At 39.3% G+C, this 18,167-nt stretch overlaps 1 protein-coding gene across 1 annotated transcript in view; it reads right to left on the minus strand.

Annotated features, from left to right (window-relative positions):
• Positions 1-1,596: 1,596 nt before the first annotated feature.
• Positions 1,597-18,167, minus strand: part of LOC131859552 (uncharacterized) — a 247,870-nt gene continuing 231,299 nt past the window's right edge. Inside the window, exons 7-9 of the mRNA XM_059213460.1 lie at positions 6,984-7,057; positions 2,387-2,480; positions 1,597-2,267 (exon numbers count right to left, since the gene is read on the minus strand). Of these exons, the coding sequence (XP_059069443.1) occupies positions 2,198-2,267; positions 2,387-2,480; positions 6,984-7,057 (238 nt within the window). The 3' untranslated portion in view covers positions 1,597-2,197. The remainder of the gene's footprint in view (positions 2,268-2,386; positions 2,481-6,983; positions 7,058-18,167) is intronic.

Genomic DNA, 18,167 nt, shown 5'->3' on the forward strand with positions numbered 1-18,167 from the left:
ATTAAGGCATGGGCCTTATTTTGCAAGCAAATTTCAAGATTGGAGGATGATACAAAGAAGAAATACAACAACAATTCATGGTTGAGAGCATAAAATGCTTTCAAGACAAAGATGGTCATGACATGAAAAGAGGAAGGCAACCCGTTCCCTCTTGAAAAGCTAGTACTACCCCAAGCAAGAAGACAAGGATGCAAGTTCTCGTTTCGGTTCAAGATGTCTTTACCAATCCAGAATACTTCAAGTTCTAGCATCCTGAAGCGACATGAAGATCATCACAGACAAAGGATGATGCAGTTAGAGTCGTGTCTTTAGACACATGGAATAGTTTTAATTATGCATTTGTAATTTTGTTTTGACAAGTTACATGTAAAAGTATTTTTTGTAAAATGCAAGTTACACATTACTTGCACTTTTGTAATTACATGTAAGGCAACTACAAGTTGTGTCCGATTAGGACTGTAGTTGGAATAAGTCTTAGTTAGTTGGAATAACTCTTAGTTAGTTATTGAAGTCTCAGTTAGTTATTGAATGAGTCTTGGTGGTTGAGAGAATCTCTCAAGTTAGTTATGATCCTCCCACCTTTTTCTCAAGGCTCCTCTTCTATAAATACTTGAGGGGTCTATTGTAATTGATATCTTTTGGAAAGCAAGCAAAAACTCTGCCAAATTTACAGCAAGAAGTCTTTGAGCTTATGTATGTGAATTGAAAGTTTTGAAGAATAATAAAGAAGGATTACTCAAGTTTTGAGTCTTTGAGCTACATGTTTGAGTTTGAATCTTTTTATTTCTTCCATGCAAAGTGTTTCTAAAGGAGCTTAGTCTAATCTGATTTGAAGTCTTTGAGCTGCAAGTAGAGAAGATTAATAAAAATAGGAAAATCTCTAGAAGGAGCAGCAAGTCTTTGAGCTTGCGTCTATTCTTGAAGAAAAATTATTGTTTGATAAGAAATAGCAGCAAGTCTTTGAGCTTGCATTAGTTCTTGTCTTTGTGTTGAAAGAATAGTTTATTCCAGTCTTTGAGCTGTTGTTTTTTATTCGTTGTAAATTTTAGTATAGCAAAGGGTAGATAGGACTTCCAATAGTCAAGTCTTTGAGCTTGATATTGTTGTCCCGTCCCAAAGGAAGTGACGGGAGTCTTTGAGCTTTTAGGAAACTTCATTTCCTTTCTCTTGTTTTCATTTGAAGTTGTTACCATTATTATACATTTTCTTGCTATCACTTTTCTAAGGAGAGAAAATGATATAGGCTTCCTTGAAAGAAAGAAGGAAGACTGCTGTCCCATCCTGTTTTTATTTCAGTTTTAGATAGATAGAGGGAGCCTTCCCTTAATTAGGAGAGTTTCATACTCACACACTGTGGTTGAAGCCACAATTTTGTTTGCTTTCACGAGTGTACAAAATTTTCAACCAACACATTCATTCCTAAAAAATAAATGTACATCAAAATCCTTAAATATCCCAAACTTTATTTAAAATATCAAGTAAATCTTAAAAACTAATATATGACAGTTGTAAATAAACTTGACTAAAATAGCCAAGAATGAAATCCTCAAGCTCACGAAAACTTCAAACTTGGCACGTTTCATGAAATGGACAAAATTCAACAAAAAAAAATGCCATAATTCATTGATTACTTTTGGAAATTTTGATGGTATTCCTTTACAGGAATATGAGAAACATCTGACATAAACAGTCGGTTTGCTATGGGTGTTGGCACTTTAAGCTCTTTCTAAAAGAAAGTTCAAAATGTGAAAGTATATGAATGGATAAGAACCATGCCTGAAAATGAAAAAATACCTGAAGATGAAAAGTATTCTGTTCTTTTTTTCATAATTTCAGACCATTTTTTGTAAGAATACTTTCAAACTGAATATTTATTCGATTCCTGAAACATACAATGATTTGCCCTCTATATAGAATGGTAATATCTTAATCAATATAGTTACTTCCATAAAATCAGAAGGACCTCACAACAATATTGTTTTTGATGGAGGATTTTTTATTAACAAAGTTGTTTTATCTACAATACAGAGCCTTGACTAAGAACCAAGAACTGAAAGATATCCATTACTAAGTTTATCCAAAAATATTGATTGATGAAATTCAAAGATAAATCACATACCGCAGATTGAAGCAACAAAAAAACGAAAAGCAGTAAATAATGGCAATTCCATTTACAGTCTTGCTAAATCCTCTGCCATCAATTTACATCTGAGCCAAGAATGCGATGCAAAATCTCTTTAAATGTGTGCACATCCTTACCCCATAACCTGTCGTATTCAAGCCCACCGGAAAAATTACGCTTGTATACATATCACAATAAGAGATGCAAGAAGTGGTACATATTTTCTGACGAAAGAAATAAAAAACACCCAGAACTATAATGTACCAAGAATCAATTCCAAGAGCACCAGCACCAATTTTATCTGCCTGTTGATCATCTCCGATGTGTACTGTTTTACTCGCAGCCACATTAAGCTGATCTACATTTTCCACAGTAAATTAATTGAGCACATCTTTTAGTTGCATAGGGCATATTTAACTATAAACAATCTAAGCCTGCTTGTGGGAGATTCTAATTTAATATTGAAAGAATGGGAACATTATCTTCTTGATTGCCAACATCTTTAAACAAATAAGTGCACATCACACAAAAAAAATCGACCTAATACACACTATTCTGAAAGAACTGTACCACATGAATACATATAGATTGCAGGCTGGACTTTAACATCATCTATATTTGTAATTAAAATGTTAACAGTGTATCATATTGTTGACTGTTGTGTCGTTCCAATTTCAAACTAAATTTTATTTTTTCATTAAATCAATGGTCATGGTTCAAACCTTTGCCTTTTTTTGTTGTTCACATTTTAATTTATATTTTAAAAGACAATACAAAACGGAACAGTACACGAGGATAACCTCTCTTTAAATTAGCAGAAGAAGCTTCTGAATATTAAACATTAATAGTGATGCACATTTCACAAAATTATCAATGAGATTTTGTATGGAAGAAAATAACTGAAATTAAACCCGACCTATCTTTATTTACAAGACTTGAAAGGTTCTTAATTTAAAAACAAGTTTTTTTATAACTTGCAACTAAAACAAAGCAAACTGAATCACAAATTCTTATTAACTAGTTGATTCATTTTTAGGAAGTTTTTGGGTTTTTAAAAACTCCAGCAAATCATTATATTGCAGATTGAAGCTTATTGCTGGGTGCTGCCATCATAAAGGAGCTTCTGTTCATTCCGTACAACTAGAAAATAGCTTACTGTACCTTTGAATATTGTATATTGTACTGCTACAGAAATACCCAATCAGCTGGGATTAGAAGAATTTGTTTATAAATTCACCTCAGCATCCTTTGTACTGCTGGAATCTTGGAACACATTTCAGATGCTAGTTTCAGTGGAATAAAGGGTTAGTATTGTACTTAAATTTTCATAATATATGTTCCTAATCAGCTGCATGCGACTTTCAAATCTGCCATTAATTATATCATGGTAGAAGTTATCGAATAAGGAAATATTAGTATAAGTTCACAGTGCTGTCTGAATTCCATAAACCGTCCAGTATTAAACAGCAATTCATATATCATTAATGAAGAAATCTTGAAAATTGTATTAGTCTTTTCTATACAATATTTTATGCATACACTCGAGAGCAGATTGTCAAACATTTGTGGAAATCATAGTTAAAAGACTCACCTGGACTCACCAAGACTCACTGAGTCCTGAGCCGAGTGGGTCAAAACAAGTCTTGGGGACTCGGGACCCAGTTCAAAACAAATCTATAACCCTTAATGCTCTACTAGCCAATGCTTTCAACAATCCATCTTTTTGTGCAGGGTGATAATTTAGATAAAAAAAGGTGAATCTGCTTATAGGTATAAATTTGTGTTTGTTCTTTTTCCTATACACTTGGTGTGAAAGGGATCATCCTCTATTTCCACTCAATAGCACATCCAAAAATGGGATACATTTATTTTCTTTTGATTCCATCCTAACAGATCTGTGATAAAAGATGTAGTATCCCAGTTATTTTTTTTTGTTTTTTAGGCCAATAATAATCATCCACAAACAGATAACCCGTTAAGGTTAGAAAGCATAAACTGAAAAACTTGCTGGAAAATGAAACCCTTCCACTTTCTGATCACCAAGTGCCCAATGTGGGAAGGTGAGAGCATACGGTGTTGAGGGGATCATTAGCTTCAAATAACTAGAAACAATACAATGCTTGGGCGGCAATCCAGCCCCTTCCGCTTATCTAGCGGGAATGCAAGAAATTTGGCAGTGAACCAACCAAGAGAAACATACAAAGGCACAAATCACTCAACCGCGATATTTCAACGGGAGGACTGAAATTACAAAACAATCTCAACTCAACCACTTATGCAACAGGAGGACCATTACACTCAGACATCACTCGACCACTTATGCAGTGGGAGGACTGAATTACAATTTACTTGAAAATAGGCGGCAAGCCAACCTCTTCCACTTATCAGCGGGGTGAGAGTTACAAACTAGTACTACTACTTAACCTTACAATAATCAAGATAATGTGAGAAGAGTAATGCTGAATATCCAAATAAGAACATGAAATTTCTGCTAACATCAAAATCTGCAGGCTAGAATTGCAAAACCAACAGCCTATGGATTCACTAAAATGCTTATAACTCTCTCATTACTCGCCCAATTCACCCAAAAACTGTTCTAAATAATTGCTATACCCGCTACAATAAAAACAAACCCAAGGAAAGCCATCGAAACACCCATATTTATTTTGCATGCTTCCCAATGCATTCACAAAACCCAACGCCTAACCTGGGAAGTTCGATTTGCAATATCAAAATCCACACTCAAAATAAGATGCTAAAAACTTACAATATGCATCGCCAGTGGTAGGAAGGAAGGATGAGCGGGTACCCAGAATGATGGAATCGCTTGGTCAAGAGGTGTGAGCAAAATACACTTTCAGTAGTCCCGCGACCAGCAACCAGAAAACACTCCAATCCCAAATAGAACACTCCACAATCTACAAATCACCCACCAACAACACTGGGAATACATGGACACAACTAGGTACTATCTTGCAAGTACAAAACTGAGACTTAGCTAGGAAGCCACACTTCGAAGCTCAGATTTTCAGTCGCCAATTCGGCAACATAACAATACCAATTCATTTGATACCAAATGAGAGGCCAAGCACTGTATTTATAGATTTTTCCCTCTGAAATTCAAATGCAAATGGCGCCCAAAACCATTGAAATTCAATTTTATTTCATGTCATAGCCTCCCCTAGACATGGCGTTAATTTTCCCAAATTTCCTAGGCAAAGTTCGAACTTTGCGATATAAAATAATAAAAAAATGAAATATTTCATCTTTGTCAACGCCACCTTTTTTTAATGCCATTGACTTAGGAAAATAACAATATTGTTGGCAGATAGATATTTTTCCTAAGTTGCCCCATAACACAATTAATCAGTAATAAAAATAATTAAATATCAAACCTTAGGATAAGGAACTAATATTTAATTAAATAACTTATAACTCCGATACTGATTAATACCAAAATCAAGGATGAAGCTGTGCGATGAAGACCATTGAACTGTGTTGAGTCAGGACCCTGTTCGAGACTGCTAAAAATAGAAATGCTCAACATAGCCACTTCTAAAAATAGTAAGTAAAGAAATACTGCTTCGAAAAACATAATCTTCGCACCCAGAGAAAGAGATTGGAAAGCTCAGTAGAACTGCATCAACCAAACAGCCAAACCCTAACTTACTAAAAATAGTAAGTTCTGACTTCACCAAAGAATCAAATGCATGTTATGCCACCCTGGAGTTCATGGAAAACCCAGAAGGAAACCATTAGCAGAATTGAAGAGTTCCCTCCTGACAAACCCTAAAAAGCTCGTGTAGAACTCCACAAAGGTTGGAAACCCTAATTCTCTCTTCCAAATAGCCTACGGGTCTCCGGAATAGGCTAATGGACCACTGAACTAATCACTGTGGAGAAGGGGACATTACAAAAGACTATTAAGGCACATGAGAAATTTCATTAATGCTGCTTTCACCAAGACGCGAACAAACATTTGTGTCATCTACAAGTCTTTTCCACCAATCTGATTTAAAGAAAATTTTCAAGTGTTTTCTTTTCAATGTCCTCCAAGAATGGTTGGCTACAATTGGAGATAAGGAGGACCTATAACTATACCATCAGTTTGCTCATATATCATGCTCAAAGCTAAAGAATGTTGAATTAAGACACAGTTTGACCAGTTTTACAGTTTCTTGAGATATGGCTTCTATCACTCTCTTAATTGATATTCTGACAATACCAAAGCTAATAACAATTCCTTTATTCTCCTCTTTTTGTTCCTTTATTAATTCAACAAAATGAGGATTCTTTAATATAGGAAGTGTTTCCTAGTGATAGCTTAAGTTTTTCTCCAAGAAAATAAGTTAAACAGTTGCCTTTCCTTAAATGTAACTATATGCTCTACATCATTATGTATCTTATGAGCATCCTTTTATTAATAACAACATTGGAACAGGGCACAACAAAGACATATGCTGGTATGCTCAAACAAGGATTGCATGTTAAGAGACTATACATAGAAGTCACTTTGTTCAACCAGGATATAAATTGCATTTGTCAAGCTTTTGGTTGGTTTTCAGCACACTTTAATCTATTTGTTATGAAAACCATGGACTAAAGAATAGAACATTATGCACCCTATCCCATGCAATCAGATGGCCAACTCTTTACCCCAAAAGATGGACAAATCTGTGACTGTCAGATATGCACCTACAAATGCTGCAGAATTTGCACACTTATACAGGACAAATAATTCTTATTATGACATTTTGACTAACATAGCATTTTATCTGCCCTTGTAGCCTAACATCTGAAATGCCAATACAAATAATTTCTGGGCATAAATAAAGTGTAGCAACATAGACAGAGATCATACCTAGAGCAACTTGAAATATTTGTGGTGCAGGTTTTTCAAAGCCAACTTCTGAAGATATGATGATTGCATTGAACCTGACCAGAAAAATTCAAGCACTGTTACGTAAAAGATAATATGAATAGGGGTTATCAAAATAGTTGGTACAACTTCCAATCAATGAACAATCTATAACATGTCACATTAAGAAACAAATACTAGGATAATCTAATACCCAAATAAGAGATCCAAAAAAAAAATGGGTGTAATATTCATGTCATTTTAAAATATTTTAGCATATGAGAATGTCATTTTACTTTCAAGTAGGCATCTTCATGTTCATATTATCTGCGTCCATCTCATGTCAAGATGAAAATTTTAGACAAAGCAACCATGTATTGTGGCCAACGAAAAGGATTTCAACAATTATATAAATGAACACAGCCAAAGACTGACAGATCCATGTCTCATTATTAAGTAAAAAATAAAACATCAGTTCCAAAGATTGGGATAACATATAAAGAGGCAAATGGAAAAGCATCTTGAATGCAGGTACATAAGAAAGAAATGCTAAATCACAAGATTGCCACGCCAATGCTTGCCCAATGACCACACCTCCAACACACCAAGTCAATCTACAAAAAATACTTAATCACTGCTCTTTAAACTTCAACCTGTTCATGCACAGGTGATAGAAGAGATCTATCTTGACAGTTGACTCTCAATCTGGTTGTTTAATGCCTCCAATCTGCTCTCATACCATGACTTAGAAAGCTTCCCTTAAGTGTAATGTCCCCTTTCTAGCACATGTTTTATGAGGTTGTTGTTAGCCTATTTCTCCATGGTCCTGTAGGCTAACCAGAACATTTAAGGGATCTTGAGGATATTTGGCCTCGACAGTTCCAGTTGCAGGCGATTCTGAGGTGTTTTGGTGTTTTTTTGGGATACTTACTATTTATAGTAAGTCAGCTGGGCCAGGTTTGGATTGACAGAGGACTCATGAATAATATCTTGTTAATGATAGTGTTGATTTTGACTGGAGATTCTAATAATCGCTTGCGATTATTAATTTATTTAACAATAAAGTTAAGTTATAAAGTTAAATTAAATATTTAACTTTATTAATCTGGGAACTTAAGTAAAGGGAAAAGTTATTTAAAAATTAAAAGTTCCCTTTCACTAAAAGAACTTGGAAACTTGAATATTAAAAAAAAAAGTATATCTATTTATCCCACATTGGCTGGAAAAGTGTGTGAGCTTTCCTAAGAAAGTTATAAAAGACTTTAAGAGTTCATTTTCAGCATGCTTGGTTGTTGATGAATTGGATATTGTTTATGTTTTTGATTCTGAAGGAGTTGTTGCTTCTTCTTCTTGGTTTGTGAGGACGGAAACCCTTGCAGGAAACATTCTTCACGTTGTTGAAAGACACAATCTGGAGGATAACTTGGTGATTTCACACAGAGATCATAGCGAAGCTTCAATGGTGCTGATATTTTCAGTTCTTTGGACAGTAGAGTGTTAGAGACCATTTGTGAGGGATGATTGAGGAGTTTTGTAGAGTTGATAGCATATTTGTGGGTTTGATCATTTCTGGCCAATCCCTCTAAGGCTGGTTTTACCTCTTCAAGGAGTTCGTAGAGGTTCATAACCGGTTTGTAGTGCCATTACTCATTCATACTTCCAGTCGCCCATCATCGAGTTCTTTTCGATATAGGCGGCTAGGGTTTGGAAACGCTCATTTGTTGGTATTGCTGTTGCATGTATATTATTTTCATTTACCAGCAACTGCGTATGTTAGATATAAGATTGTAATTGGTTTAAGTAGCATGCATGTAATCTGAAGCTAACATTCAGCATTAGTATATCTTGTTCCAATTATATCGAAAGCAAAAAATCAGGGGTGGTCATTACATTAAGTGCTATGCCTGCATATGTGTTGCATCCATCCAATAGAATGATTTATTCAATGTTGAATATTTGTGGTTGAAACGTTGTAATACATCCCTAATGAGTGATTTTTCAGTCCCACAAGTGACTTGAACTGTTTTAGCAACTTCGCTACACCAAATGCTGAAATGGTATTTCACCTAGCTCTAAATTTCCCATAATATGACACCCAAATCCTCTTAGCAACCTTTCAACTTGGAAATTTGTCTTGGCACAAGACTTCACAAGTTTCTACAATTTCAATAGTTGAATCCAAATGTGGAAACCTGAGTGGGTCCTCCTCCAACTAGTTAGGGTAGATGTTTCACTACCAAAACTAATTTCCCTAAGGGTTTTCGTCCTAAGGTTATTGCTCCACAAGAAGCTCTCTGTTGACGTGGCTAAAGTCGGATTTCAACTCTCTCCGGTCAACACAGAATAGACTGCTAAGTATCCTATCCTCTCTTGAATAAGGAAATCCCTAATGATGTTTTAAATGATCAAAGGGGACAACCTCAAGGTTCCAAATGTCAGTTCTTGACTGCGGCATAACTCAGCGATGATGTGTTTTGCTGGTAACACAAGGGGGCTTACATTTACAACAAGCTGGCCTCCATCTGACGATGCTGCAATTCTCAGATTGCGGAAAATAAAAACAAAAGAGAAGGGTTTAGGGATCCTAAGTGCAATGGTAGTAATGGCCAGTGCTACGGGAAGCCAAATTTCCATAAACTAACCCTTGCTTCGCCAGAGATATACTCACAACTTAACAAGGATAGTGCAAGCTCCAAGGGAATGAAGGATTTTCAGACTGAAGGTACCCATTTAGGCACCCAATTTTGGCGTAGCCTAAGGCAAGTACCTATAGTTGAACTAAGCACAGTTTTGGGTTCAGACCAACCATACATGGTGGCCTACAATCAGCATGCCCCCAATGGTATGAACCCGAAACGCATCAAATACCCCCCACATTTCGCCATTAAAATCACTGAACTCTACTTAACCAGCTGAAGGGAAACCATGCAAACAAAAGAAAACAAAGTCACAAACACCATACTTCAATGTTCATATATTGATTTCAACTGCCATTACAACAACTTCTTCCAGTAGTTATATTCTACTCCTAATTATGGCTACTTCTGACTTCTAAAAAAATTCTAACTACCTAGAAACTCTAGAATCTAACTACTAAGGTCTAACAAATTCTAACCCTTTACAAAAGAGAGGCACTGAAATTTTATAGATTTTACAATTTGAATCAAAGGCCAAGATTGACTGCATCCAAGGGCTGTAATCTGCCTTCTAGAAGCTTGGCAACTTTAACCCATGCCTATTAACTTCTTATGATTTCCCAACTGCCACATTCAACCACTTTCTCAGCTACTAGCCAATGTGCTACATCAATTTGGTCAATCAGGTAGCTGAGTAAAATAAGTGACCTGTGTCCCCTTGATTTAAATGCATTAAACGGGGCCCACAGATAGTCCTTTTATAATAAAGAAAAATTTAGTTTTTATAAATAAGCTGATTTTCTGGAATCCTCTATTGTGTGATTTTTGAGTTTGTATACTTCTGCAACATTCTGAGTGTAATCACCAGCCTTTAAACTCGAAACAATATTGCTTTGATATATCTACGTTGTGGTTGTATCCTTCGTCTAATTGAATTGATGATCACCATGCTTGTGCTTCGCCTTCACTTTCTAGCTTGATCGCGATTACATCTTCAATCTGCGCTTTAGGTTTCCTCCTGATTCCTTGCAGCAGCAGCGATCTACAAAAGCAAATTCAAATTGAATCAATCACCTTGAAAAATTAAAGTAATTTTGACAAATATTAAATGTTTTCAAGGCGACGTTGGGCTTCGCTCTGACAAAATGATCACGCCACTTAGCCTTTTGAGGGAAAAACTCAACTTTGATAAGAATGCAAACTTTCATTTTTTAAATTCCCTTTTGCTTGTTATTTTACTTTTAGGGGAAAATTCAGCCCTTTGAGATAAAATGAGAGACTTATTAAATATGCCCAAACTTGGCATTTTTGATAAGGATGCGAACTTGGACTTTAAATGGCTCCCCTTCTTTTCTAAAACTCGACCTCCTGAAAGTCGAAAGACACTTTAGACATTTTCTTATTCGCCACTTATCCCTTGCAGGGCAAAATTTGGCTTTGTGAGCACAAATGCAAAAAAGTAAAACATCTCATGTGGCCACCCACCTTTTAGTTCGCCTTGCTTAACCTTTTGGGAGAAAACTTGGCCTTTTGAGGCAAATTGCAAGAAAAACGTTTTCAAAAGTGCCCCCTTTCGTTTCACTTTTTCATTTTACCTTTGGCAACTAAGGGAGAAAATCAGCTATATGAGGGCGAAAAGAAAATGATTTTCTTACAAACATGTGAACTTAACTTTAATCGGCATCTCCCTCTATTATTTCATTGGGATTTAATAACTTAACACTTTGCGTTCAAGAAAAAAAAGGGGAAAGCTCAGCATTATGAAGGCAAAAAAAAAAAATGTCATTTGATTTTAGTTGACTGTCCCCTTTCTTATGCGACTTACTCATTTCGGTATTTTTGTAGGGGATTTTTTGGTATTTTCACGCATAGTAGGAGAGAAATCCTATGATTTTAGCAAATGGGCTATGGCGACTGTGTTTGTTGGTGCATCTAAGCAGAAGTTAGGGGGTTTCTTCGACATTTATAGAGGTTTTTATCGACGATTTGGAAGCTCGGGTAGAGTCAACTTTATATTGCAAACTCCCGACATTTGCTAGCATCGTATTTTCATTTCGCACTCAGCCCTAACCTCGACTTTCGCATTTGTTCCAAGCATTTCTACAACTTCAGCGAAGTCGTTTACATATGCAAGGCATCTCTCGTTTTAGGTTTGAAGCCTGAAATTTTCATTTCAGCTTGAGATTTACCCTTTGTTCCCTGACCTTGGCCATTTCAGGAAGATTTCAGTGATTGGAGGGCATTCTGATGGACTTTGGAGGCGATTAGAAAGGCGATTTGAAGGGGTTTTATCGACATTCTCAGAGGTGGCGACTTCATAAAAAAGTTCGCACTTCTTATATGTGTCTTAAGCTTATGCAATGCCTGCTTGTAATGCCTTGCGATTTTGACCTTTCAGTATTTCGAAATTCCTATAGGGATTTTATCTTTCTCAAGGTGTGACAAAATGACTTCATTCGAATTTTACCATCCTCTTTGTTTGGATTTTCATCTGTGAATGAAGGGACTTGGAGCATAGACATTTCTTTCCCCTCTCTCTCATATGTAGAGTAGACTAGACTAACAAAAAAGGGGGGGTCCTGTTGTGCATTGCACACGCTCCCTGTCGCCAACACGGTCCCCCTTCCCGTTTTGAGCTTTTCGTCGTTGTCCTGCTAGGTTCCGAGTAGAGTTTCTCGCGTCTCTTCGAGCGAGTTCGTGACCGATCCATAAACTGATTGACGTTGAAGTAATGAACCGATGAGTCCTCCTAACTAGTCTAGCTCTCGGGCGTGAATGCCAAGAGCTTTGTTCGAAGTTTTGAGAATCGCCTTAGATAGGCATAAGGTGGTAGGAATTGGCAGAGCCCGCCAAGCAAGAGCAGTGCGCCTAAGGGTCGCACGAAGACCAAAGTCGACATTTTTCGCACCAAAGCTGTGAGGCCGATTGCATATGGTTTGTCACCCAATCTTTATAAGGTTTGAACAAGAGATGATTTTCGCCTGTTGATGAAAGATCGAATTGCCCGGCCAAGTGCCTTAGTATTCTGATGTGTCCTAAATCCAGATTTGTGGAACCTGGCAAAAGGCTAGTAGGAGGTTCGACGTTTCGTGCAAGTTTTCAAAATTGTCTAAAGGGCAGATTTCGGACCCAGACCCCCGAAGGGGGTCAGAATTTCACTAAGCTAATCTTGCCAAAATCGCCCAGGGGATTGAATTTTAGACCCTGGGACAAAAATTTCAAAATCTGATGCTCCCTACTTTGTCCAAAAACAATGCAAAAGTTCTTTTAAATGTTGCAAAGGTAGCTCTAGGTCTAAAAATCACTTTAAGTTCCAAATTCGGACCTTGGGGCGAAACTGGAGTCTGTAAGAGGCACGTTTTGGTCCGAAAGTCGCCTCAAGTTCCCATTTTCGGACCTTGGGGGGTAAATGGGATAATGTATCAAGTTTGCAAGGTCATCCCCTAGATCTGAGGTTTCTTTTAGAGCTCGCCAAGCATGTCAAAATCCGAGAACCCTCAATACGCCCAATCTCGGACCATTGGATTAAAAGATTAAAGCACGAAACGTCCAAATTCGGACCTTAGAGCAATTTGTTTTTTTTTTAAAACAATAGAAAGGGTGCGAAATCTTCCAAGGACTCTCCTAGCCCCGAAAATCGCTTAAGTTCCAAATTCGGACTTGGAGTAAAAAGGGCGTCGAGTAAAAAGAAAGAAGCGCGTTTGAGCTCCGAAACTCGCCAAAGCACTTCAACCCTCCGAAAACCTTCAAGCGTCTATTTTCGAACCCTAGGATAAAACGACAAAAATCGCAAAAGAATGGCTAAAGTGCTTTAGCCTCCGAAAACCTTTAAGTTCTTTTTTTTCGGACCCTAGCTCAAAGATGTGAGATAATAAAACTCGCGAAAGCGCGTTTAGGTCCGAAATCGCTCGAAATCACTTAAGTTCTTTTTTTTCGGACCCTTGGGATTAAAGTGAGGAAAACGCAAAACATTTAAAAGAACGCCTCCAGCTCTGAAATCGCGATGAATACAGGGGTCGAGTGCTCCGAAGTTTATTGGCAGAATACACTTTGGACGCTCAAGGCAACATAGCGCTTGGAATCCAAGCTTCTCCATTCAAGCTCTGAGGTCATTGCGATATTCACCAAAACGCCTCCAGCTCCGAAAAAACTCTAAACCCTCAAATTCGGACCCTAGAAAGCAAATGAAGAAAACGCGAAACACTTAAAGGGACGCATTTAGTCCGAAAAACGCGAGAACGCCCCCAGCTTCAAAGTTTTTTACAAATAAAGGCGTCGTGACTCTTGAAGTCGCGAAAGTCGCAAGGAATGGCATAGTTTAAAGGTTCGCACAGCTTGCAAATTCGTTCAAATCCTCCGAAGTCATCGCAAAAACTCTCCAGGAAGCCTGAAGCCGCCAAAGGTTAAAATCACCAAGTATATCGAAAACCTCTAAGCTCCGAAATACAGAGGCGCATTGAGGTCCGAGGTTAGTTTGAAGCCATCAATAATGAGTTGAGAATCCGTAGTTTTGGAGAAGCCGTTGAAGTCCGAGAGTATCTCCAAAGCGGCGAGAGCACCCCAGCTCCGAAAGTTGCAAGATCGTCTTTCAAGTCCGAGGTTTTACCTCCCAAACAGTGTCGGTGCTCTGAAACCCGCCAAGCACGTGGAGGTCGCAAAGTTTCCAAGTTTGCAAAAGAGGAAGCGAAAGGTCCGAAATTCATCAAAGTGGGTCAGACCTCCGAAATTCGCCAGAGGTGTGCAAATCGCGAAGTGGAAGACGCGAAATTTGCAAGACTCGCAAGGAGGAAAATGCAGTTCAGAATTTGAAAACCATCCAAAGTCCGAAAACAAGAAGGTAAGGTGTTGCATTAAATCCTCCTGATCATCTAAAGCTCAGATTACCAATTACCCAGGGTAAGAAGGAAACCATTTAAAATGATAAATTCTCTTTGTCCAGCGACCGCGTAACTTTAAGACAAAAAGATAACCGTTGGAATTCAAACTTTGCAAGAGCGTCCATTCATTTCACGCGACAAGGTTGGCTAATCTTTCGCCATCCGCTCCCATCAAGTAAGTGCACTTTGTTGCATATGATCATTTGAAAAATGTTTAAATCGAATGGGCAAATCCTAAAATTTGATCGCAATGCTTGAATTCTTGACATTTGCATCTCTTTTGCTCATAAACATTGTTCAAACGCTCAAAATTTAGAAATCCACTATTAAGGCTTCGCCAGAAATTGCACCTCTTTTCAAACTTAGGAAAATTTTCATGTTGTCTCTGTTGAAAGTTAATCCAAAATCCAGAAGTGATAAGTATAAATGCGTAGTCAAAAATCTTCATGAATATGCTGCGGTTAAAGTTGATCAAGCTGTTAGCTAGAAATATTGCTCCATGTCCAAACTAAACTTTAAATTAATCCCGGCCTGCTGGAGCATTTTTTTTGTTATCTAACCCGCATTACCTTTCTTGTATCACCTCGTAATCTGCATCCGGCTGTGCAGGATAGATGCCTAAATCGGCGGTGGAATCATCAAAAACGCCCGCTACAGCCGAAACCTCACGAGCATCCAAATCAAACATCCCACGTAAGGTTGAAAAGATGAAGTACCAGTATCAAAGGGGAGGATTGAGGGAGTCGAAAGTTCAGAGCGTCTGGGACAACATTGGTTATACCGACCTTGGCCACATTGATATTCAGGACTTCAGGAATCGGGTCTTCTCACCCAGCGCATATGGCAGGCCTAGACAGATGGTGGAAAGTGGCATCGCCCAAGCGGCAGGTTTTCCTCCAGCAATCCAGAACTATGAATCAGTAGTGGAGGCTGCTCGGCATTACGAACCAAAGTCCAGATTAGTGCTTCTGGAGAATATGACTATCGCCGACTTCTCCCCTGAGGCTATTGGTGATGCATTTGATATCCCCTTTCCAAATAATCCCACAGCTACAACCATAGACGAAGCACAGGGGGCATATGATATGAATCCAACCCGATGCAAAGCACTGATTAACGAGGAATGGTTCAAGGAGAAAAGGCCTTCGAGCACGAGGATTGTGAAAAAGACCCCCAGGAGTGATTTTCATAATGAACATGGGGATATGGTCACCTTACTCAGCCGAGTCATGGGACTTCCTAAGTCCAGCTACTTTGAAGAGTGGATGTTCTATTTTACAGAGCAGGTCTTCGCCAGAAAGTCTAAGTTTGACTGGACCCAAATCATAAGCGATAACATCCACACTCAGCTGATTGAGCTCGAAACGAAGAAGTACTTCACCATGACCTCCTATTTGGTCTATATGTTCGCAAAGAACCAACCACTGCCAGGATGGATAATGAAAGGTGAGATCGGGAATGGGCCCGGTCAGGTGAAAGTCTATGATTGTTACCCATAGCTGCACTACCAGGATATAGCTCAGAGGGAAAAGAACAACCCGGCTTACGCAGTTGGTCAGTATGAACGCGTCAATGAAGCCTTCACGATGCGCCTCGTTAGGCTAATGCAGGGAGGGTTGAACATAAGGCTCTCGGAGCAAGCTACTACTTTGGTGCAGAGGTATGGAGCCTGGTTCATTCAGTTCCCAAGGTTTTCCTACATCCGAATAGCAAGCTTCGATGGTGCCCCCCTTCGACTTCCACGGTATCCAACCGACAAAGTAATCCTTTTGGAGGTGGCAAGGCAGTCACGCCCCGCCGGCATCTTACTTCGAGAAAGCAAGCTGGCTGGATTCGCATTTCCTATGATCATAGGCAGCCATGATGTCCATTTGAAGACCCCTACCCTAGCAGAGGAGTCCCTTGCAGAGTTGGCCTCTTATGGCCTACAGGACCATTTCCCAAGAAAACACTTCGATCATGATAATCTGGCAAAAAGGGCCTATGGTCGAAGATACAGAGCAAAGGAGTCAGTTGAAGACTATTGGAAGAATTGCTCTGATGACTACGAGGTCAAGCGACGGGAATATTCTAGGTTGAGTGTGCAGCAGATGCGACTCTTTGAATACCGTCGGGTCCCAGATCAGCTCACGAACTCAAGAAATTGCCTCCAAGTCCGAGAATTCGAAGCAGTAAGACACCTCTTGCCAAGCGTTGATTGGTCTCAGGACCCAATCACAGATTTCGATGCAATTATGGTAGCCCCAGCAAGGTACACAGATCAGTGGTTACATCATCAGATCGAGAGGCTAGTACATGAGGGAGTCCAGTTCACTTACCATTTGATGGGCAGTCTCGATTCTCAATCTTCCGAAGACGAAGGAACATCTAGTGCACCCCGAGAAAGAACTGAGAAACCAGAGAAAAGAAAGAAAGCTAAGGCTTGCAGAGGAACTCGGACGTCCAAGAGAACAAGAAGGTAGAAGATTCCTATAAAGAGGCCAAAAGTCACTTCATCTTCAAAAGATCCCTGTTCGTCCGACGATGCCATAGAATTGGATTGCGTACCTGCTCCGCCTTCCCAGAGCGACATCGATGCATTTGAGGCCAATGATCCTCCTGCGCCTGATGTACTGGACACTGAGCTAAGAGCCCTTGTGTTGACCGAACTAGGTAACCAAATAGAAGGAGGAGAAATCCCATCCACCAAAGGGGTCGAAGTGCATGAACCTACCCAGCAGAGCCGTCACGAGTTGCTACTCCTCAATACAGCCAAGGACGACTTCACCGTCGAGGGAGAACAAAGGATAGACGAAACTCATGAGCCCGAGAGAACTGAAGAGCAACCTTCACAAGAAGATGTTAGACAGTTGTTCAGTGAAATAGGGGAGAACTCAGCTGCAAGCAAAGAGCTTCCTACCTCTTTCACTCCTTCGAAGGCAGGGCAGCTATGAATTTGTGGTCAGTCGGTTAAGAACGTAGGAGAACAGAATGCTGACTTGAGCCTATCATCGACCCAGACAGTGCCTCAAGAGCGGCTGATTACCAAAGCTCAACGTAGGGCCGCCACCAAAGCACCCATCGATCTAGAGGATATCTTCTCGCGAATGGATCAAGCAAAAGCTAAAGGGAAGAAGAAACCAAGGGCATATTCTAGAGTGACCAAGGACGAGCAAAGGAACCGCACTCTTCATATTGCCACCCCGCCCGTAGACAAGCCAGCAGATCAGATAACACTGGCAGATTATAGCATCACGACTGTCCCCATCGGACGAGCTACCAAAGAGCAAGAAAAGGAAGAATTTAAGGATTCAGTGCATAACATACTCAGACAGCTCGAAGAGATCACCGCGGAAAAGGATATGTATCGGGCCCGTGCTGAGCAAGCCGAGGGATACATCGATCAGCTCCTACCGCCATTGCACAATCCCTCCGAATCCCATATTCCCCCAATGGCATTGGCACAAAGGACCACGACTGAATTTGAAGGAATTCGGGATACTGCAAAGGCCGTCAAGGAATGGATGCAAGACATCAAGAAAAGGGGAGAACAGATCCTTAAAGAGGTGAAAGAAATGGCCCTCCATCGAGAGCTCACTCTAGTCAAGTTGTTGGAGGTAAAGAGGGAATCCCTTCACATGCACGAAGTGGCAGCCTCTACCCTTCCCCTCATGAGAGCTCTTTTTTGGACACAT

The sequence above is a fragment of the Cryptomeria japonica genome, chromosome 10 (genome assembly GCF_030272615.1).
Source record: "Cryptomeria japonica chromosome 10, Sugi_1.0, whole genome shotgun sequence".
NCBI lineage: Eukaryota > Viridiplantae > Streptophyta > Pinopsida > Cupressales > Cupressaceae > Cryptomeria > Cryptomeria japonica.